Source organism: Lepidochelys kempii, chromosome 3 (genome assembly GCF_965140285.1).
Source record: "Lepidochelys kempii isolate rLepKem1 chromosome 3, rLepKem1.hap1, whole genome shotgun sequence".
NCBI classification, from domain to species: Eukaryota; Metazoa; Chordata; order Testudines; family Cheloniidae; genus Lepidochelys; species Lepidochelys kempii.
In genome coordinates, this window is record NC_136382.1 from 186,683,027 (window position 1) to 186,706,556 (window position 23,530).

At 39.2% G+C, this 23,530-nt stretch overlaps 1 protein-coding gene across 9 annotated transcripts in view; it reads right to left on the reverse strand.

The window, feature by feature from the left end:
- Positions 1-2,701: 2,701 nt before the first annotated feature.
- CCDC88A (coiled-coil and HOOK domain protein 88A) overlaps positions 2,702-23,530 on the reverse strand; it is a 359,905-nt gene continuing 339,076 nt past the window's right edge. For 6 of the 9 annotated variants that reach the window (XM_073339320.2, XM_073339322.2, XM_073339319.2 and 3 more), the window contains 4 exons: positions 18,313-18,581; positions 12,975-13,446; positions 8,746-8,845; positions 2,702-8,138 (listed from right to left, as the gene is read on the reverse strand). In XM_073339320.2, the coding sequence (XP_073195421.1) occupies positions 8,781-8,845; positions 12,975-13,446; positions 18,313-18,581 (806 nt within the window). In that variant the 3' untranslated portion in view covers positions 2,702-8,138; positions 8,746-8,780. Of the gene's footprint in view, positions 8,139-8,745; positions 8,846-11,573; positions 13,447-18,312; positions 18,582-23,530 lie in introns of those variants that run through there. The other 3 variants (XM_073339317.2, XM_073339323.2, XM_073339315.2) reach the window with 3 other exon arrangements.

Consider the following 23,530-nt stretch of genomic DNA (forward strand, 5'->3'; position numbering starts at 1 on the left):
CTGTAGACCACCGGACCAGGGGGATGAAGTGGATGAGGCTTTCTTCCGGCAACTCACAGAAGTTACTAGATCACAGGCCCTGGTTCTCATGGGAGACTTCAATCACCCTGATATCTGCTGGGACAGCAATACAGCGGTGCACAGACAATCCAGGAAGTTTTTGGAAAGTGTAGGGGACAATTTCCTGGTGCAAGTGCTGGAAGAACCAACTAGGGGAAGAGCTCTTCTTGACTTGCTGCTCACAAACCAGGAAGAATTAGTAGGGGAAGCAAAAGTGGATGGGAACCTGCGAGGCAGTGACCATGAGATGGTCGAGTTCAGGATCCTGACACAGGGAAGAAAGGAGAGCAGCAGAATATGGACCCTGGCCTTCAGAAAAGCAGACTTTGACTCCCTCAGGGAACTGATGGGCAGGATCCCCTGGGAGAATAACATGAGGGGGAAAGGAGTCCAGGAGAGTTGGCTGTATTTTAAAGAATCCTTATTGAGGCTACAGGGACAAACCATCCCGATGTGTCGAAAGAATAGTAAACATGGCAGGCGACCAGCTTGGCTTCACAGTGAAATTCTTGCTGATCTTAAACACAGAAAAGAAGCTTACACAAGAAGTGGAAGATTGGACAAATGACCAGGGAAGAGTATAAAAATATTGCTTGGGGATGCAGGAGTGAAATCAGGAAGGCCAAATCACACCTGGAGTTGCAGCTAGCAAGAGATGTTAAGAGTAACAAGAAGGGTTTCTTCAGGTATGTTAGCATCAAGAAGAAAGTCAAGGAAAGTGTGGGCCCCTTACTGAATGATGGAGGCAACCTAGTGACAGAGGATGTGGAAAAAGCTAATGTACTCAAAGCTTTTTTTGCCTCTGTCTTCATGAACAAGGTCAGCTTCCAGACTACTGCACTGGGCAGCACAGCATGGGGAGGAGGTGACCAGCCCTCTGTGGAGAACGAAGTGGTTCGGGACTATTTAGAAAAGCTGAACGAGCACAAGTCCATGGGACCGGATGTGCTGCATCCGAGGGTGCTAAAGGAGTTGGCAGATGTGATTGCAGAGCCATTGGCCATTATCTTTGAAAACTCATGGCGATCGGGGGAAGTCCCTGATGACTGGAAAAAGGGTAATGTAGTGCCCATCTTTAAAAAAAAGGAAGGAGGAGGATCCTGGGAACTACAGGCCAGTCAGCCTCACCTCAGTCCCTGGAAAAATCATGGAGCAGGTCCTCAAGGAATCAATTCTGAAGCACTTAGAGGAGAGGAAAGTGATCAGGAACAGTCAGCATGGATTCACCAAGGGCAAGTCATGCCTGACTAATCTAATTGCCTTCTATGACGAGATAACTGGCTTTGTGGATGAGGGGAAAGCAGTGGATGTGTTGTTCCTTGACTTTAGCAAAGCTTTTGACATGGTCTTCCACAGTATTCTTGCCAGTAAGTTAAAAGAAGTATGGGCTGGATGAATGGACTATAAGGTGGATAGAAAGCTGGCCAGATTGTCGGGCTCAACGGGTAGTGATCAGTGGCTCCATGTCTAGTTGGCAGCTGGTATCAAGTGGAGTGCCCCAAGGGGCAGTCCTCGGGCCAGTTTTGTTCAATATCTTCATAAATGATCTGAAGGATGGTGTGGATTGCACCCTCAGCAAGTTTGACACTAAACTGGGAGGAGAGGTAGATACGCTGGAGGATAGGGATAGGATACAGAGGGCCCTAGATAGGAAGTAGTTCAACTATACATGAGTTTACACATTTCAGTTAAAGAAAAGATCCAAATGCAACATCTTACACTTAGTAATGGTGGATGGGTTCAGTGCACTGCCTAGAGAACTCTGTAGCCACAAACAAATACAGTGAGATGTTAAAATACAGGATAACAAATTTGCAAAAGTGAAAGCACCCTTCTCTGAAAACTACCCTTTAAAGTACTCTCAGTTGGGCACCCAAAATCATTGATCACTTTTAAAAATGTAGGCCAGTGTTTTAAATTGACATCTGTTAAGTGTTTTGAAGCTAATGAACAAATTAATGAAGTTAATAAACAGAAATTACTTAAATCACTGTGAATAAGGGTCTAGTTACTGTCTAGGTATTTCTGAGGTGCAGAGCTGCATTTGTGAAAGTAATTTGGTAAATTCTACAGCTCTTAATGTTCACAAAGCAGCCTAAATTTTCAAGTTAAGCATATTCTCACCTTCTCCTCAAAAAGTCCAGCATCTGACATTTGTTCTCAACAACAGTAACAGCCAAGATTAATCAATTTCAAATACTGCATAGTTATAACTTTTTGCAAGTTTGTGACAATATTTGTACTTATGAATTTCAGTAAAATGTGTTAGCAGTGTTTTATAATACTGTAGCAAAATATAGTTAAGAACTATTTCTTCACAAATAAACAGAAAGTGAAATAATAAAACAAAGCAAACCAGAGGAGCTCTGCTCCATTAGTATGATTCCCTTTCTGAACAAAGATCCACTATCATATTAAGAGGTTATTGAAATTAAGTGACCACAGAGTCATCTCTTATTTAACACCAGTTGACAGAAAAAAAAACCCGTGTGTGTATATAGACAATGTGAATAAAAGTTATTTGGCTTGGCATTTTACTAATGTTCTTAAGTGTACACAATGCCAAACATTAAAAAAAAAGTCCTTAACAAGTATGTAAAGAAAAACACCGTTTTAAATTCGAATTTTTATAAAATGCTGTTTAAGTTCTGTGTCACACGTAGACACATTCCTTTAAGACAATTCCATTATTACCAATGTAATATTACACACATAGCAGCATAGTCTACACTAAAAATTATACATGAGGTCTTTTGTTAGAGTTGCATGCTGTCTCAGACAGAGAAAGCTTCAAAGAAATAATACATTTAGGGAATGTTATAGTAGCCTCTGCAGATGAGAACTCAGAAGAAAATTAAATGGAAATTATATATCATGTGGTATTATATCATTTACTATAATCTTAAAATTAGGAGCAACAAATTTTCCACTTCTTGTTCTAAACTGATGTAGTGTTGTTGCATTCTGTTAAACAGCAGTTGTGTTCCACTCCAGAGGTGCCTGAATTTCAGTAAGGGTGAAGGGGCTCTCATATTACATATACATAGACTGTTAAAAGCAGTGGCTCTCAAACTTTCCAGACTACTGTACCCCTTTCAGGAGTCTCATTTGTCTTGGGTATCCCAAGTTTCACCTCACTTAAAAATTACTTGCTTACAAAATCAGACATAAAAATATAAAAGTGCCATAGCACACTATTACTGAAAAATTGCTTACTTTCTCATTTTTATCATATAATTATAAAATAAATAAATTGGAATATAACTGTTGTACTTACATTTCAGTGTATAGTATATAAAGCAATATAAACAAATCATTGTATGAAATTTTAGTTTGTACTCACTTCGCTAATGCTTTTTATGTAGCCTGATACAAAACTAGGTGAATATCTAGAGGAGTTGATGTACCCTGGAAGACCTCTGCGTACCCCCAGGGGTATGCATACTCCTGGTTGAGAGCCACTGGTTTAAAGGATATAGAGATTGTAAAGGACATTTGTGGTGAAAGGGGTTATATACATTTTTTTAACTTATTCAGATAGGGTAAAAATCATAGGAGCAATAGAAGATCTGCTCATGTCCCTCTGCCCTGGGATGCGATCTGTAAGAGGGAAGTACTGGGAAAGAAATGACAAAGGGAACTTCTGCACTCTTTCTGTGCTAAAATGAGCTCTGTGCTATTAAGAACATAAAAAAGGCCATGTGTAGGGTCAGACCAAAGGTCCATCTAGCCCAGTATCCTGTCTATTGACCGTGGCCAATGCCAGGTGCCACAGAAAGCTGAAGCCTGAGCCCCACTGCCTGTGGCTGAAGCCAAAGCCCAAGCAACTTAGCTTTGTGGGGCCCCCCATGGTGTGGGTCCCCGGGCAATTGCCCTCCTTGCTACTCCCTAATGTCAGCCCTGGCTTTTAATCTACTCAATATGCAGAAAAACAATTATTGTGGCACAGGTGGGCCGTGGAGTTTTTATACCATGGGGAAGAACTCAGAAAGAAAAAGGTTGAGAACCCCTGAAGAGGGGACAATCTTGGGAGCTGTCAAGTGCCTGTACTGAGTTGACTAGTGTCCTCAACTCCCAATAAACTCCATCGTACTTGAGGACTCTCAGCACCTCTGAGAATTGAGCACTATCTGTTGATAATATACTGCATGTCTAGGCCAGACTAAGGAGCAGCTTCTGGATCAGTGCTTAGGTAGATCAAGTGGCTCCAAACCTGCTCATAGGGATATGGAAGGGCAGTAGTTAGCATTTCAGTCCACAAGTCAGGAACAGCACCTGAGTAGTTGTAGCACAGCCCCGAGGCCTGCTGTAGTTTGAAGGATGAATTGCTCCCAACTCCCTCCTTATTTTTTCCACACAAAGACTGACTGCCTAGGCTTTGGGAAGGGGAAGAGTGAATTTCACCTTTAATACATTAATTTTTATCATTTAAATTATATAATAATAAATGTACATTTCAGGCTAAAGCCTGCCTGGTGTCATAAATGTGCATTAGGAGACACAAAGGTGTAAAGAAAGACATAATGGGATGCAAAAGGCAGCATGTGTAGGAGGATCTGAAATGTAATATTAGCCAAACTCATTAGTGTATAAAAGAGCTAAATAAATGCAAAGCCAAGAAAGATGCTAATCTGAGAAAAAACACGTGGCCAATCAGAAACCTGATAAGCGTATATGCAGCTTATACATCAGAAGCACAAGATAGCCACAATAGCTGTGCATAATGTGCTTCATGGAAAAGCAATAAAAGAAGTACTGTGAAGCATGTTGGTCATGCCAATATATCACCCTGACCTACAATGGCAGGATTTTTCCTGGGCAGATACACTTTCTGGTATCCCTAGGTGCATACTGTTGCCTAGCCTTTGTAGCATATAACTAGGATGTAGCCATTAGCATGTATGCTTGTTAAATCATAAAGGACTGCTTATTTATACTACTGATGTTGCTAATAATTCAGAACCTAATGGCATGAGGCTGAGTGCCGTCAATCCCCACTCTAATTTATGGGCATTGAGGCCATGCAGCAACTCACAGGGGCAGACCCTTAACAAGAATTCAGAAGTTTGATCAAGACTGAATAGAGAGATGCTTTCAAAATATTTTATGTTTCGGGTGTCTCCTACTATAGGTACCTTCAAGTCCTTATGAATGTATTTAGCACAGCAGCACTGTACTTTCTGTCTGCCAAACAATGTAAGGGGAACTTTTGTCTCTATGGGCTAGATCCACAATGGGGACTTAGGCTCAGGCACTGCAATGCCTAATGTCTAGGCACCCTGCTGCCCAGTAAATTCACAGCCCCGAGTTAGACATCTAAGCACAGGATTCAGAGAAGCCAGCATGCTGTGTAGCTAAACTAGCTAGTAGGAAATGCTGGAGAGAGAGGTGTGCCTTAAGCCCCACTACACAAAGGGAATTAGACACCTACGTTGAGGCTGGAGGGAGGTGCCTCCCTCTAGTCATGATTCACAGCTGTGAACCCTCTTCTGGAGTTGGGTACCTAGGGAAAGACAGAGACCCACTGCAGAATATCCTACAGTCTGGTCATTACGGCACTCACTTGGGAGGTGGGAAACCTGAGTTCAAATCCCTGCTCTGAATCAGGCAGAGTGGGGATTTGAACTTGGGTCTTCTGAGAAGTGCTCGAACTACTGAGCTATAGGGTATTTTGGGCTGGGACTCTCACAGTGTCAAATGTCAAAGTTGTTCCACTTTGTATAATCTACTTAAACATTCATTAGTGCAGAGCACCATGACCATCTCCACTGTGTTTTGGTCAGAACCTGATCTGGTAGGCATGTTCTTAGGTGGCTTATGAAAATGCCTACTGGATCATGCCCCGCAGGTGAGGTAGTCAGGGTAATGGCTAGCATAAGGATCTGCCAGGGCTAAGGCGCTGAGCATTTCATCAGCAGCAGAAATGTAGGCACCTAGAGGACTTTACTGGCGGAAACTTCGGTACCTATGGACTTTAGGCATTTACAGATAATGGGACAGTTGAACCGGGATTTTGAGGATCCAGATTTTGGGCCTAAACTCCGTGGTTCAAGCCCTACAAGTCCAATCATGCCTCCATTAAAATCAACGAGAGTTTGACACTGAAAATAACGGTAGCAGGATTGGGCCCTCTATTTGAGAGCATTAAGTCAGTGATAAAATAATCTATCATTGTGACAAGCTATCAGAAATGTTTTTTGTGTGGAGAATGGAAATTCTGTTCTGTGGAGGATTAAGAGATTTGTTTTAATTCCTGTTTGAATGACATCCGACAATTTCAAAATTCTCTGCAAAAGAAAATTTTAAAAAATCGTTTCAGATTTTGACAAAACTAAAACTTGTTTAGATTTTGATTTTTTAATTTTCTATTATATAGGCTACTCCAAAAATTTCAAAATGAAGTTGTTTAGAAAGGAAAAAAATAAAAATGTTTCATTCTGATTGTATTGAAACAGGGTGTTTCAACATTGTCAGAACCACCCTCCTGCCAACCCCTCTCCCCCCAATTTTGGCAAAATCAATATGATTTACAAAGTACTTAGATTTCGACGGAACTGCATTCTCAGATGGAAAATGTTTCTGTCAAAGTTTTTCCAACCAGCTCTAGTCTTTATAGATGGTCGTGAAAGCCTAAAAAAATAAATTATTACTACTTAAAACTATATATAGTTGCTCTGCCAAACAGGTTAAGGAATGTTGTGAACTTGGTGTAAATGTAGTCCATGGCTCTGATTCTGCAAACACTTATGGTCGTGCTTAACTTTACTTATGGGAATAATTCCATTAACATCGGTGGGATTAATCATGTAAAATTACTCATGTGCATAAGCGTTTGCTGGATTAAACCCTATGAAGTTACACAGTTAATTTGATTTTTTCATAGAACTATTAATGCACTTATTGATATATAAGAAAATAAAATTTTGATATTTAATATAAATTGGGATCGAGTGATAAGTCCATCTACGTTTCCCTGGGTTAACTAAATCTGCTTTTCTGTGCTCTTGCAAATGTCTTCAAGACAACAAATGCATACAAATATTTTAAAAGTACTAATAACATTTATCGATTTTAATGTAAAATTATCATTAACAGAATGTCTTATTAATAAAAGAGAATCTTAATGAGTGAACTGAGTGTGAAATGCAGATGACATTATTTACATAGTTTTTTGCCATAAGAAAACCTCCTAAGCCACAGTCAGCATACATCAAAACACAAATTTTAAAAAAATAGTTAAAACACAAACATTTAGTGTAAGACAGTTTTATCCTGGGAATGCCATTTGTTGAAAAACTACATTAGGAAAAAAAAAGTCCTAGTAAAATTATTCTTGTCAATCTCCTGTAAAGAACTTCTGAACTTATCTGTGCAGTATAACTTGTGCATCTGGAAAACACAAGAATTTCTACATAGTGTGAATATTCCATCACTCCATCTTTATTATGGAGTTGTTCAAATGTTTTCATGTCGATAAACAGAATTTTCTTTTGCAGTATGCACCAAAATAATAATCAGCACAGATTTTTCTTTTAAAGAGCAACATCATGCAGATTATGCTAATCAAATAAGACAGTGAAGTGCCCGTAAGCTTGTGGGTTTTTTGTATCTGTACAGTAAATGTCCACAAAATACAATGGCATTTATTTCAGATTTACAGAACTAAATATAAACTGTTAGATTTTTGCTAATTATTAGCAGAAGCTGTAAGCAATCAGTGGCTAAATTCATAAACAAAAGATGAAAGACGTAGCATTTTATTCCTGGAGTAATTCTTGATATCTTAAATGGTTGGTCTTTAAGGAGATGAGAACTGTCCTTTATTCAGTAGATCTTAACAGTGCAATGTGCAACAATTCCTAAAACCGTCTAAAAAGTTTCATCAGTAGACTCCAGTAGAGCTCCTTGATTCAAGGAAGGAAGGAAGGTTTGTATTTCTTGCCTGCTCTATTCACGAAGAATTGTAAAAAGTTCCCTTAACGTTTTTTAAAATTATTATTATTGATTCCTATAGTCGACTGTCTTGTTACTTCAGAAACAAAGGCTTCATACTGAGACACTGAAGGACACTTTTCTCTCTGTGTTCAGTTGAAAGGTAGAAAAAGAAGAAAGAGAACATAAGAAAAGCTTAAAGTGTAGAAGAGATACAAAATTCAGAGTAAAGTTTCTAAAAGAACTTAACAGCATGCATCAGAGATTTAGTGAGAACAAGAAAAGGACAGAATGCCAAAGATAAACTTTACATAAAGGCAGTTTCCTTGCAATACAGAATAATTTGTAAAACTAACCTTTTTTGCTTTATAAAACTATTCTTTTGCATTTATCTGTCCCTTTCTAAATAAGTTCTAAATGATTTCAATACTGTTTCATAAGTTCATTTTCTTGAAGCTTTCTTTTATAAAGTTTTAACAGTTTTTAAAAGACATCCTAGAAATCTTATATATAAAATTGATGTCATTTTACAAGGAAAAAAAGTGTTAAAAGATTTCACGTTCCCTGCCCAGACAGGCAAACAAACCTAACTACAGCAGTCTGTTCTGGCTTTACTAATAAGCAAAATAGAAAGCCAGTTAAGCAAGCAATATTTACATCTGTTAATGCAATGTGCACTTATTGTTATACATAATGCTGTTAGTTTGTTGTAAATGAAATTAATCTCATTTACATTTTGGGCAAGAAACTCACCACTTGGCCCATATCTCATGTAGTGGGTAATAGCATTAGGAGCTTTGTTGCTCCCTAGACCTGCTTTTTGAATTTCTGCTTTCTGGTATAGCTTCCACATCTGCAGGAGATAAAGCATTTCATGTTATTCAATTTGTTTAGCAGGACAAGAAAAAGCCCCCACTTTACAATACGCAGTTACTTAATAGTAGGATATACCTGCTCAAAGGTATAAAAATACTTTTTTGAGGGACAGGGTTGTTGAGGGAGAGGAAAGGAAGGAATTCACTAGAATAATCTACAGAGATATCTTAAAGGTCAACCTGTTATAAAAGTTCATATTTGCATTTTTAAAATAATTAAATATAAAATAATCAAATATTACTTTTCAAATCCACAAGAGGTTAAATACAACATTTAAACGTAATGGTCCTAAATCTGTGCCAGTATGAAAGGGCAAAACACCACTGAAATCAATGGAACTGTGTCCACTTACACCAGCAGAGATATTGGCTCAACTTTTGTTTGTTTGTTTAAACCTAACTGCTAGTAACACCCACTAAAATGGCTAAATTCAAGTCTGTAAAGTGGAAAATAACCTTTGCATGCAACAGATGTAACATGCACAATACAGTATCTTAACTAAGCGTTCATTTAGAAAAGCAAAGCTTCAAACAAACCTTTCGTTGCAAGCAAAATATTATTCCTGTTCATGGCAGAACAATTAATTAAATGTCTAATGTCCATTTTTGGCTGATGACCAAATACTCTGAATTACCATGCAAAATTTGATTTTTAGGTCTGGATTTTCATTTCTAAGGCCAGCAGGGACCAGGAGTTGCAGAGACATGGATCAAGAAATGAATGCATTGTATTGCTTTGTAGGAAGCCCTCTGATTGATCTAGGAGCAACACTGATGGGATCTGAAGGGAATCCCACAAAGCCTCCACAGCTGAAACAAGAATTAAAAGATTCAGCCATGATGTATGAGTATTTGTTAGGGAGTACAGTCCAGACGAGTTCAGAGGAGAAAAACTCTCTGTGCATGAGCACATCTGTTTTTTTCCAAATATTAGAGCTGATGAGCAGCAGTTAATTTTTTTTGGTTGATTTTTCAAGGCAACTAAAATATTCCCTAATAATGGGTCTGCTCCCACTCCCATTAAAATCAATGGGGCAGGATCAGGCCCAACAGAAAACCAGGAACACAGGGTCACTTTTAAAATTCCTATGATCAATAGCACGTCAGAAATTTGAAAAATAAGGGGAAATAGTGATAGTGGCCCAAACTGAAAGAGGTCACTCCAGAACCCCAATGTGAAGATATGAAATTTAAAGGGGCTGATTTTCATTTATACAAAGCCTCTTAATATCACTCTGGTAGTGTAAGGTGCTGGTAGTGAAAATGAATATAAAAGAAAAATTGCATCCACTTTAAGACCCCTTTCTTTTGCCAGAGTTATTTTATTAGTTATCAAATTTAATTGGCGAGTGTGGTTCCTCATGACAGACCATCAAACATATCATTACCTACTATCCAATTTATAAATATGAAGGCAGCATTACTGCAGAAATGGGTTTGCTGTCAGTTACCCAACCCCCCCAAAGTACCAATGCTTGTAGTGTGCTTTCTGAGTTCCTGTAGGATACGTCAAGATTGTATAGATTTCCTATATAATTCCATAGATAATTTTTAAAATTTATTGTGCATATTTCTGTTCAACTGGCAGCACTGAATATGTTAAAAAATGAATTAAACACATATGGAACAACAAGAAGTGAAGCAGAATGAAATGACCCAAGACTGATGTACTTTGTGTGTGTGAGAATAAGAAGAATTATGTTGACAGCATTTCTTTTATTGTATTTAGGCCAGAAACCATCTTTAAAGGAGATACAGCAATGACATAATTGAGAAGCACAAGGCTGGACATAACCAAAGGATAAGTGAGAGATTTATCAGCCCATGAACTATGTAGGAGTGCAAACATGGTAAAGGAAGGCTATTTTATGTTTTGGAAGAAGCATAATTTGTTCCTTCGTGGAGTCTCTCTCAGACACTTTACGTTCTCCTCCCACCTTTAAAGGCAGTTCATCATGCAGAGGAGACCTGCCAATGGATTCCTCCAAAGTTCATCAATGATGCTCCTGTATCAGCTGACAATATTTCTAGAGAGTGACACAAAGGAATTACTGCTTCCCTCATGAAGAGCTATTCTTGCAGCACTTCTAGTCCTTGCTGACCTGGGACCAAAGGTATCAAATTTGGGTCCCCAGGTGGCAGTGCTGTGTACTGCCACAAGATTTCTGGCCAAAGAAGCACAATTTTAAAAGTTAGAATTCATTATTTTCAACAAGATATATTTTCTTCTCTCATGCAGGTTTTTATATAGCACAGCTACTTTTGATTTTTAAAACCTAAATATTTAATTGTGTTTCAATTTGTTAAAAAAATGCTGATGTCTACTTAAGGGTCCAGCTCTACAAGCTCATGCAATTTATAGCTGAAGTATGGTATAATTTTAAAGTTTGGGTGAAATTGTTTTAAGCTTAAATTGTTACCAGACTTAAAGTGTGATTTCAAGCAGTTGCAGAGATGCTAGAATTTTAAATAGCTTTTTTTCAACATTTTCTGTTTAGCTAAATTATTCCATAAAGCATTCCTAAATTGACAATTTATAATCAAATATTTAAATTATATTATTTCAGCTGCATTCATATTTAATATAGTCTTATTGTCAAATCTCATATGCCTCATTTTCTAACTAATCAATGTTTTATCTGCATAGGAAAAAAAAAGAATTTCCACCATAATTAGTAAAGATTTTTATTATTATTATACATTGTAAAAATTCTCATAAAACTATAGTGTTACTTGACTCCAAATAAAACAGCATATTGGACCACCTCTGTATGTCAGACATGGGAAGACAAACCACAGGAAAGGGAAAAAGAGGTAGAGGAGGATAATTTTTTCTATGCAACTGCTACACTTAATTTGATTGTTATATTTTTTAAATGACCATTTATGAATACTAACAATTGTTTTATTTATTAAAGTTCAAATATTTTAATAAATATGAACTGTAGTTCATATTTATTGTGCAAACTACAGGCACTGAATTATTTGGGCTACAACTTACTCCTTGAGCAAAATGACACACAAAACATAGTATAAATAAAAAGCAAAAGATACTGAAATCTCTCTAATTAGTTGGGGGTTTTTGCTAGTATTGTATACGTGCAAGAGGATAAACAGGCATTTTTGTATGGGTGATGCATCTGAAAACAAAAGTACAAGTGAGAAAAGTACCTTCCTGTTGGTAAAAATTACCTGGTTCTTTGTGCCATTTTTGGCAATGCAGCATGCAACTGCTTTAACATGCATTCAATAATGTATAGAAAAACAAAATATTTCTAGCAGGTGACAAATAAAAATACAGAACATTAGTTTGTATTAAGGCTTTTAGAGGCATGCAGAAAATATACAGTGCAATTAATGTTTCATGCAAGCTTTGGTGTGATTACAATTTTACATTTACGCATGCTGTAATACACAGCTGATTTTTATATCACCATTCAGAGGAAAACACCCACCCCTCATAAAGCTGCCAAGAAACTATTTTTTATTTTTAGTAGAACATTCCCTAAATCAGCTGACATTGACAAGAACATCGGTGTCATTTGTATTTAATATGACATCTCTCTTATCATACACAACCATACTCATACCAAACAGTTTGGTTATCTTCAGAAACCAGTAAAGGGGATTCAATCTTGCTAGTATTTACACGTGCAGAAGCAATAAATTCACTATTTAGAACTGACTGTGGGTTACTGTTATCAGACATATGGTCATCAGAAGATTGTTCATGATCTTTCTGTAAAGATTTAACTGATGAGACAAATGTCTCATCAGTTACCTTTGCTGTAGACCTTTGAGGTAATCCACTTATATTACTAACTAATTCAGTGTTAAGGGATAAAAATGGCTGTGACACATGGGCCACAGTAAATGACCCTGTGCTATCATTAGTTGATACACCAACTTTATCACTGAACACATTAGTGCTTGAAGTTTTGTCAACAAAATTTGACTTTCCCATCCTTGAATTCCTAGGCTTCTCAGATTTATATCCCAAGTGATCTGGTTTAATTGTATTACCTAAATCATTTTGTGGAACAGAATCTACATTGTAAGATGTATAATGAAAAAAATTAGAGGACTGCTGGTGTGCACAGTACTCACTAGATGCTGATGTAGATGGTGCTGGATCAATTGATACAGGCTGCCTACTGTCCTTAGATAAAAAATCATGAATGCTTGTTCTTCGAGTAGTTCCTTCTGCTGTAGAAATCACACTGCTTGCACGAGGTAAGGTAGCATAAGGGCTGCAATCTTTTGATTGTCGTTGTGATGGATTTGTTTGCACTTTTTGTTTGATTGACTTGACCTTTCCTTGAGTACCTGACGTCAATTTTATTGGAGAGCTGGTAAAGTACGTATCTTCAGTTTTATGCGGGCTGGGCCTTATAGGCTGTTCAGGTTTAGCTGACCTTCCATCTGAGAAGTCAACTGTGTTTTTCACACTTAATGATCTGACGATACCGCTGCTGACAGACGACTGTTTCCTTAGCTTTTCTTTTCCTGCCAACTCAGCAGATTCAGACAAACTTTTCATTACTTCATCTAAAAGATTCTCTTGGCTTGCACACCTTATCTGTCAAAACATATCCAAACAGCTTATTGTGTAGTTCTAATTTAATTTTTAAATTTACAAGAGAGATATTTCAGTCATCTTTATTACATGAAAGTGAAAAACAATTAGATTATTATTTTGTTTAAATACTACATTAATTTGAGTATGAGAGGGGTAGCTGTGTTAGTCTGGATCTGTAAAAGTGGCAAAGAGTCCTGTGGCACCTTATAGACTAACAGACATATTGGAGCATAAACTTCCGTGGGTGAATACCCACTTCGTTGGATGCATGGAGTGGAAATTTCCAGAGCCAGGTATAAATATGCAAGCAAGAATCAGGCTAGGGATAACGAGGTTAATTCCATCAGGGAGGATGAGGCCCTCTTCTAGCAGTTGAGGTGTGAACACCAAGGGAGGAGAAACTGCTTTTGTAGTTAGCGAGCCATTCACAGTCTTTGTTTAATCCTGAGCTGATGGTGTCAAACTTGCAAATGAACTGAAGCTCAGCAGTTTCTCTTTGAAGTCTGGTCCTGAAGGTTTTTTGCTGCAGGATGGCTACCTTTAAATCTGCTATTGTGTGTCCAGGGAGGTTGAAGTGTTCTCCTACAGGTTTTTGTATATTGCCATTCCTAATATCTGATTTATGTCCATTTATCCTTTTACATAGGGACTGTCCAGTTTGGCCGATGAACATAGCAAAGGGGCATTACTGGCTCATGATGGCATAGATTACATTGGTGGACGTGCAGGTGAATGAACCGGTGATGGTGTGGCTGATCTGGTTAGGTCCTGTGATGGTGTCGCTAATGTAGACATGATATCTACACCAGCGACACCATCACAGGACCTAACCAGATCAGCCACACAATCACTGGACCTAAACAGATCAGCCACACCATCACTGGTCATTCACCTGCATGTCCACCAATGTAATCTACGCCAGTGGTTCTCAAAGCCGGTCCGCCGCTTGTTCAGGGAAAGCCCCTGGCGCACTGGACCGGTTTGTTTACCTGCCGTGTCCACAGGTTTGGACGATTGCGGCTCCCACTGGCCACGGTTCACTGCTCCAGGCCAATGAGGGCTGTGGGAAGGGCGGCCAGCACGTCCCTTGGCCCGTGCCACTTCCCGCAGCCCCCATTGGCCTGGAGCGGCGGACCAAGCTTTGAGAACCACTGATCTACGCCAGCATGTGCCAGGAACGCTCCTCTGCTATGTACATTGGCCAAACTGGACAGTCCCTATGTAAAAGGATAAATAGACATAAATCAGATATTAGGAATGGCAATATACAAAAACCTGTAGGAGAACACTTCAACCTCCCTGGACAAACAATAGCAGATTTAAAGGTAGCCATCCTGCAGCAAAAAACCTTCAGGACCAGACTTCAAAGAGAAACTGCTGAGCTTCAGTTCATTTGCAAATTTGACACCATCAGCTCACGATCCGACAAAATGGGTATTCACCCACAAAAGTTTATGCTCCAGTACGTCTGTTAGTCTGTAAGGTGCCACAGGACTCTTTGCCGCTTTTATATTAATTTGAATTGCTTAGGACTACTCATTAGTGATATTTTACCTCTTAAATTTGAATTGTATATAACTTTGAGCTATCATATAGATTGGCTATAAGGAAACATTCCTACCCTGGAAACTAGACGTCTGTGAAAGGCTGCAACTATCTGGAGTTCATGAGATATTACTTCTCCTCTGATATCAAGTAGCTCAACCAATCAAGTAATTAGAACTTCACACTCACATCTTCTCTCCCAGCTGCCTTCCTTTTCAATAACTAATTGATAATTTCCTTAACAATATGAACAATATGTACCAGTGTTTTGAGCCTAAAACTAGTGTGTGGAGTTCTGGATTCGAACCAGGTTCGAGCGGCTGAAAGAAATCCAATATGCAAAGTTGGAAGAAAGTTTCCTTTTCTGTTCAACTAGCTCCATCCATCTGGAATTCATAGGCTATATCTAGTAGTACTCAAAATCTTGACCAGGAGGAATTTTCAATTAAGTCATGACCTCATTTTCTCATGAAAAAGTAAAGAGGTGGTTTGGTAATAGCTCTTAAGCATCAGGGAATTCCCCAGTTCAATGATCTCTAGGACCCAGTGGTCTGAAGCAATGCTCGCCATTCTTGAAATCAAAAAGGACACAAAGTCCTCAAAAGATGGCGTAAAAGGGGAAGAAAGACAAGGATTTGGATACTCCAAGACTAGTTCTTTGGAGCATCCTCAAATTCACTGACTACATATGGCCCCCACCAGCAGGTCAGTCTACCAAGGTCTAGAAGGAAGAGCGTTGTCTCCCGTGGCAGGGACAGAATGACTTTTCCAATTGTGTGGGTCTTTGCTGGTAGCAAGCTCTTGAAGACGACTTCTGAAAGTGTCTGTTATGCAATCTAACTGAAGATTTCCTCTGAAAAACAGGCTAACTCAAGCGTAGCCACTGACTTTGTGCTTTTCTTTTTTTCCAAAATTCCAATAGTCTACAAACCACTTAAACACACACAAATCTATCCATATTCAGCAAAGCACTTAAGAAAAGGTTTAACATTAAGCATGTGAAATGAGACAATCATGGGGAACAGGGATGCATCTAAGCATGAGCTTACATACTTTGCTAAATCAAAGCTCAAGAGCATACCTGTCTTGGAGCTGAAATCATCTGTGTCTTCAAAAGTGAAGTCCACAACTTTTGCCTGGGCCTCAACTTAGAGACCAGAATTCCTGAGCCAGTTGGGTTTCCTAAGGAAGAGTCCTAACCAAAGTCCCACCAGTTTTGTCTAAGATATCACAGAAACTGTTGGAAACAGTCTGGCCTTTTTTAAAGAACTCTGGAAATTTCTGTTTCTTAACCCAGGAATGTACTGGTCCCCAAAAGTGGTTCTGGACCAGAAAAAAAATTATATCTGGCTATAACCCCCACCAATCATAATGTCAGGGAAGCTGAACAATAAACCTTTATTCCAAACATGACCAATCATTTGGACTCAATGACATCTTCCCATTTCTAGTTTTCTCACTTGCAACAGAAATCACAAGTGAGTACATTATAGGATGCTGGTAAAATAGATCAAATCCCTCCTTGGAAATTTCGTATGAAGGAATCAGGTTTCCTTGAGGCAGAAATACCACAGACAGGAGTGGTTCCAGACCTCTTTAGCTAGTTTCAACAAACCTTCATTGATTGGGAGGGCTATTCTTCCTTTCCCTTGGACTTCCAGGGAGTCCAAAAGTTTAAGTGGTGGCTTCCTGGCCAGGGGTGCTAAACCCAGAGCCCAGTAACATGTTAAACCACTGCCAGCAGCTGGAGTACCAATTCTTATGCTTATTGCTGAAAGCAGCTAAAAGGAGGTCTTTCTGACACCTCAGCACAGCTAACAGACCAGGAGGGGAGGGTGAAGTGAGTGACCTCAAGGAGAAACCATGACCCTCTGTCCTCCTGACATGTGGTTTTGCAAGATGGAAAGTCTGGCAATAGTTAACTATTGCTATACAGCTGGTTAACTGATGGAAAGTTCCCCTGACTTGAATGTTTGGACACCGCTCAAGTTCCCTTGCAGATGGCTGGCTGGCCATTGGATGCTTGCAGTTATCCACTTGAGACCTCCCCCAAGACCCTGGGTAAATATGAATTTCTTGGGTGTTTTACTAACCTGTTGTGGACATGTGTAAGTGCTTGAGACTAAGTAAAGTATAGCTTTAAGTGAAAGCACTCTTGTATTGTCTTGTTTGTACCAACCATCTACTGGTCGCACGGCCGTATCTCCATTGATTTATTTCCTGACACCACCTCGCACAGGGTAAAGTTACTAAGAACTTTGGATTGAAAGAACCCCTGGTAACAATATCAGGAGTCACAGACACTCATCCCACCAAAACTAGAAAGATCCTAGCATCAATTGGAGAAGCTGAAACAGGCAAGACAGCCTCCTTAGATGATGCGTTAGAGGGGGGAAACCTCTGAAGACAATCCTACCACTTTCTCCATCTTCATGAGGAGGGCTCTGACAGCAGTTCTCACTGAAGACAATTACCAGGCAGTGAGAAGAAAGGAAACCACTTTGGGGCATATGACTGCCCACCCAGCCACTACTGATGAGTATGCCCAGCTACAGCACTTAGGAGAGGAGCCCTCAACTTTTCTTTCCTAATGTGGTCATCAGGGAAGCAGCAACCACTTACAAATTGTTACCCTTTGTATTTATTTCTTTTAAAATTATACCAGGAGTGGATCGGTCTCCTTTTACTGGGGATGCACACACTGATTTAAGTACACTCCCTGCCATCTGAGCAGCTCTACTAATCCCAGATGGGTAGCAGCTCTTTTTCCCCACAGCACACTGAACCAGAATGCCACTTAGTTCCTACTTAGCATGCCATCTCACATTACATTCTGTAGTCTTCACCTTCCTTTTTCTGTTTTCCTTAACAAAAACTAAATTTTGGACCTGAAAATGAAGGGCTTTTCTACAGGAACATTTAGTTTGCATCAAGCTGTGGTGTGAATCTACCCCACACTAGCTTGCCACAGACTAACTGTCTGTATCAACACTGCTGACACTCATTATCAGTTCACTAATGCACTTTGATGTAGTCCTGATTCAAAAAAGACTAGATCAAAGTGTATTAACAATCTATTAATGCATGTCAGCAGGGTCCACATGGACAGATAGTCTGTGGCAGGCTGATGAGGGATATATTCATACCCCCAGCTTGCCATGAACTAATTACTTGTATAGACAAACTATTATTTGACAGTGTCTCTTTAAAAGGATTTTAAGGGGGTCCTGCAATAGCACACGCTGTAAGTACCATATTAAATCTGTGCATAAATATAGGGTATTGTATAGCCCTAAAATTAAAATAATTTTTTTAACTAACCTCTGTAGAAGTAATCTTGTTGCTTTCTTCTAAAAACTGCTGCAGAGTAACAACCTCACTTCCAGGAGAACCAGTTTTGATCTTCTGCTTTCCTTGATTATCCACTGTTTCAGGCATTTTTTCCTGGATCATGGGACTCGACTTAGTGTGACTTTTCAAATACTGGATAGGACTGCTGCTGCTGCTAGACCAAGCCTCATGTTCATGAAGCAGACTAAATTCTCCACTGCTGTGACTTTGTGGCCTACTTTGGTTGTTAACTCCACCTGCTTTTGGGTAAACAGTATTAAATATTCTATAATAAAAACTACATGAAAATAATTATTGAACAGCACATTCTGAACAATATCTGGAGGATTATTAGATGTCATTTAATAATGTCTGTTTATATACATTTTTAAAAACGTTGAAGACTCTAATTGTCCTATATTACTCAGATCAAATATCCTATTCTGAAATCATGTTATAATATGCAATTTTATCCCCTTGGCTTATCTGTTACAACTTTTCAACCTGACTTTTCAGTTTTTCAATGAAAAAAAAAGCCTTCACTTGAAATTTGTAAATTTATTTCCACAGTACTAGATTATAAGAGGTTAAATATATACAGAAGACTTTATGATTCAGTTCATGTTCAGCAACTCTGTAAAGCGTATATTGTCATCTGCTACTCATGTGACATCTTATATAAATGAGACATAAAAGGTGGAACATGAAACATATCATAGAATCATAGGACTGGAAGGGACCTCGAGAGGTCACATAGTCCAGTCCCCTGAACTCATGGCAGAACTAAGTATTATCAGACAGATGTTTGTCTAATCTGCTTTTAAAAATCTCCAGTAATAGAGATTCCACAACCACCCTGGGCAATTTATTCCAGTGCTTAACCACCCTGATAGTTAGGAAGTTTTTCCTAATGTCCAACCAAACCACCCTTGCTGCAATTTCAGCCCATTGCATCTTGTCCTAACCTGAGAGGTTACGAAGAATAATTTTTCTCCTTCCTCCTTGTAACAACCTTTTATGTACTTGAAAACTGCTATCATGACCTCTTTCAGTCTTCTCTTCTCAAGACTAAACAAACCCATTTTTTTCAGTCATCCTTGTTGCTCTTCTCTGGACTCTCTCCAATTTGTCCACATTTTTCCTGAAATGTGGCGCCCAGAACTGGACACAATACTCTAGTCAAGGCCTAATCAGTGCGGAGTAGAGTGGAAGAATTCCCTCTCCTGTCTTGCTTACAACACTCGTTAATACACCCCAGAATGATGTTTGCCTTTTTTTGCAAAAGTTTTACACTATTGACTCTCATTTAGCTTGTGATCCACTATGACACCCAGATCCCTTTCTGCAGGACTCCTTCCTAGGTAGTCCATTTCCCATTTTATATGTGTGCAACTGATTGTTCTTTCCCAAGTGGAGTACTTTGCATTTGTCCTTATTGAATTTCATCCTTTTTTTGTCAGTCCATTTCTCCAATTTGTCCAGATCATTTTGAATTTGAATCCTATCCTCCGAAGCATTTATGATCCCTCCCAGCTTGGTATTGTCCACAAACTTGAAGAAAATGACTCTTCAATTCTTCAACAGAATTTTCTAGAAAGGCTCCTCTAGAAAGGTTTTCCTTATACACCTCTACCCCAATATAACACGACCCGATATAACACGAATTCGGATATAACGCAGTAAAGCAGTGCTCCGGGGGTGGTGTGTGTGTGTGGGGGGGTTCAGGGCTGTGCGCTCCGGTGGATCAAAGCAAGTTCGATATAACGCAGTTTCACCTACAACACAATAAGATTTTTTGGCTCCCGAGGACAGCGTTATATTGGGGTGGAGGTGTATTGTCAATTTTAGTTTATTACAATTGTGACCTGAAGGAGGAACATAGCATTAAGTGCAAAAAATATTGCTGCTATATCAATTTTCTTTGATTTTCAATCTTTCTTATAGGATCAGAGTCAAAGATACTGATGAATAATAAACTGCTCTCTACCCTTTTTGTTGTTTCTGAATAATGTAATTATATTTGAAGAAAGGAAAATTGTCAACAGTAGAAACTGTTGATGTACAATCTGGGGCACAAAATACCTCAGGGAATCTTTCACAGTAGAGAGTAACAAAATAAACAAGGCAAAAAACCGCTGTTCTAGTATTCGCTTCTAAATTACCAATAAACAGATATTATCAAGAAAGTACAGTAACTCCTAACTTAAAGCCGTCCCGGTTAACGTTGTTTCGTTATGTTGCTGATCAATTAAAGAACATGCTTGTTTAAAGTTGCGCAATGTTCCCTTATAACGTTGTTTGGCAGCCGCCTGCTTTGTCCACTGCTTGCAGAAAGAGCAGCCTGTTGGAGCTAGCTGGTGGGGGCTTGGAACTAGGGTGGGCTGGCAGCCCCTCATCAGCTCCCTTAAGTTCCCTGTGCGGCAGCCGCCCAGCAGGCTATCAATTGCTAGGCAGTTCAGCTGTCCCTCCCTGCACTGCCATGTGCTGCTCCTGCCCTCTGCCTTGGAGCTGCTCCTGGGAGCCTCCTGCTTCCTGTGCAGAGGGGGGAAGGAAGAGAGGTGCTAATGTGAGGGTGTCCGCCTCCTCCCGCTCCTGTACCTTATCTCCACAGAGCAGGGTAGGGACACGACAGGGCTCGGGACGGAGGGAGCTTGCTGGCAGCAGCTGCTGTATCAACTTGCTGATCTACTTAAAAAGACAGTGTACTTAGAGTGGGGTCAGCATACTTAAAGGGGCAATGCGCGTCTCTCTCACACACATGGTGTGTGTCTCTGTCTCTCTCTGCCATGCTGTCTCCCCTCCCTCCATTCGTGCTGCCTTGTAGAGTGTGAGGCTACATTAACAACAATATATCCACATTAGAGGTTTTTACTGTTAGGCTTGAGAAAGCCCTGGCTGGGATGATTTAGTTGGGGATTGGTCCCAATTTGAGCAGGGGGTTGGACCAGATGACCTCCTGAGGTCCCTTCCAACCGTGATATTCTATGATTCTGTGTTAATCCTTGAGGGCTCAGCCGAGTGCTAGTTCATCATTTAGCAGTAAGGCATTCCCTGGGAAATATCCCATGCTCTTACTTCACCACCTCAACCAAGCTTCACAATCATCATTGCTGTGTACAGTATTAAATTGTTTGTTTAAAACTTATACTGTGTATATGTGTGTATATATGTATTAAAATATAGTCTTTTGTCTAGCAAAAAATATTTTCTGGAACCTAATCCCCCTATTTACATTAATTCTTATGGGGAAATTGGATTCACTTAACATTGTTTCGCTTAAAGTATCATTTTTCAGGAACATAATTACAACGTTAAGCGAGGAGTTACTGTATTAGTCAAATACCTTATATGAAGTCTTATGAATGGTTGCTACTCTAACATATTCAGCATTCTTCAGTCAGCAGTAAATATAAAATCTTGTGGAAGCCCATCACAAACAGGATTAAAATGGTTTTTAAAAAATCTATATTAATACATGAAATATAGGGAATACTGCTAATACTCTGGTAACATTATCTAGTTTTCAAAGGCAAAATTTAAAAGTTTGTAAAGGTGACTGCATTTTATTCTATACACATCTCTATATATCTTGTAGTTATTTTGGTTAGTTTGTGTTGTACATTTTTACAGATTTTATTTCAGAGATAGGATGCCAGAAACACACAGACACAATACAGAAAATTAAGGAATATTATTTCCCTGTTTAAAAATGTAATTGAATTGAAATTAATTTTGTGGCTAAATTTTTTTTTTTTTTTTTTTTTAGAGAATATTTCTTTTTCTATAGTTAAGTCCAAAGCAGATTGCAAAGAGTTACAAAGGGATCTCATAATACTGAGTGCCTAGGCAACAAAATGGTAGATGAAATTCAATGTTGATAAATGCAAAGTAATGCACAGTGGACAACATAAAAATCCCAACTATACATATAAAATGATGGGGTCTAAATTTGCTGTTATCATTCAAGAAAGAGATCTTGGAGTCATTATGGAGTCATCACTTGGAGTCATCCCTGAAAACATCCACTCAATGTACAGCAGCAGTCAAAAAAACTAAGAGAATGTTGGGAATATTAGGAAATGAATAGATAATAAGATAGAAAATATTATATTGCCTCTATATAAATAAATGGTATGCCCACAACTTGAATACTACGTGCAGATCTGGTCACCCCATCTCAAACAAGATATACTGAAATTGGAAAAGATACAGAAAAGGGCAATAAAAATGATTAAGGGTATGGAACAGCTTCCATATGAGAAGAGATTAATAAAACTGGGACTTTTCAGCTTGGAAAAGAGACGACGAAGGGGGGATATGATAGAGTTCTATAAAATCATGACTGGTGTGGAGAAACTAAATAAGGAAGTGTTATTTATTCCTTCTCATAACATAAGAACTAGGGGTCACCAAATGAAATTAATAGGCATCAGATTTAAAACAAACAAAAGGAAGTATTTCTTCACACAACTCATAGTCAACCTGTAGAACTCTTTGCCAGAGAACGTTGTGAAGTCCAAGATTATAACAGGGTTCAAAAAAGAACTAGATAAATTCATGAAGGATAGGTCCATCAATGGCTATTAGCCAGGATAGGCAGGGATGGTGTCCCTACCCTCTGTTTGCCAGAAGCTGGGAATGGGCAACAGAGGATGGATCACTTGATGATTATCAGAGCTCCGGTACGAAACTGCAGAAAAACCTGAGTGTCTCTGGATTAAGTTTAGAAGTGTGAGCAACAGGAGTGATGTAGTGGTCGGAGTCTGCTATAGACCACCGGACCAGGGGGATGAGGTGGATGAAGCTTTCTTCCGGCAGCTCGCGGAAGCTACTAGATCGCATACCCTGGTTCTCATGGGTGACTTTAATTTTCCTGATATCTGCTGGGAGAGCAATACAGCGGTGCATAGACAATCCAGGAAGTTTTTGGAAAGCGTAGGGGACAATTTCCTGGTGCACGTGCTAGAGGAGCCAACTAGGGGGGGGGAGCTTTTCTTGACCTGCTGCTCACAAACCAGGAAGAATTAGTAGGGGAAGCAAAAGTGGATGGGAATCTGGGAGGCAGTGATCATGAATTGGTTGAGTTCAGGATCCTGACACAGGGAAGAAAGGGAAGCAGCAGGATACGGACCCTGGACTTCAGGAAAGCAGGCTTCGACTCCCTCAGGGAACGGATGGATAAGATCCCCTGGGGGACTAACATGAAGGG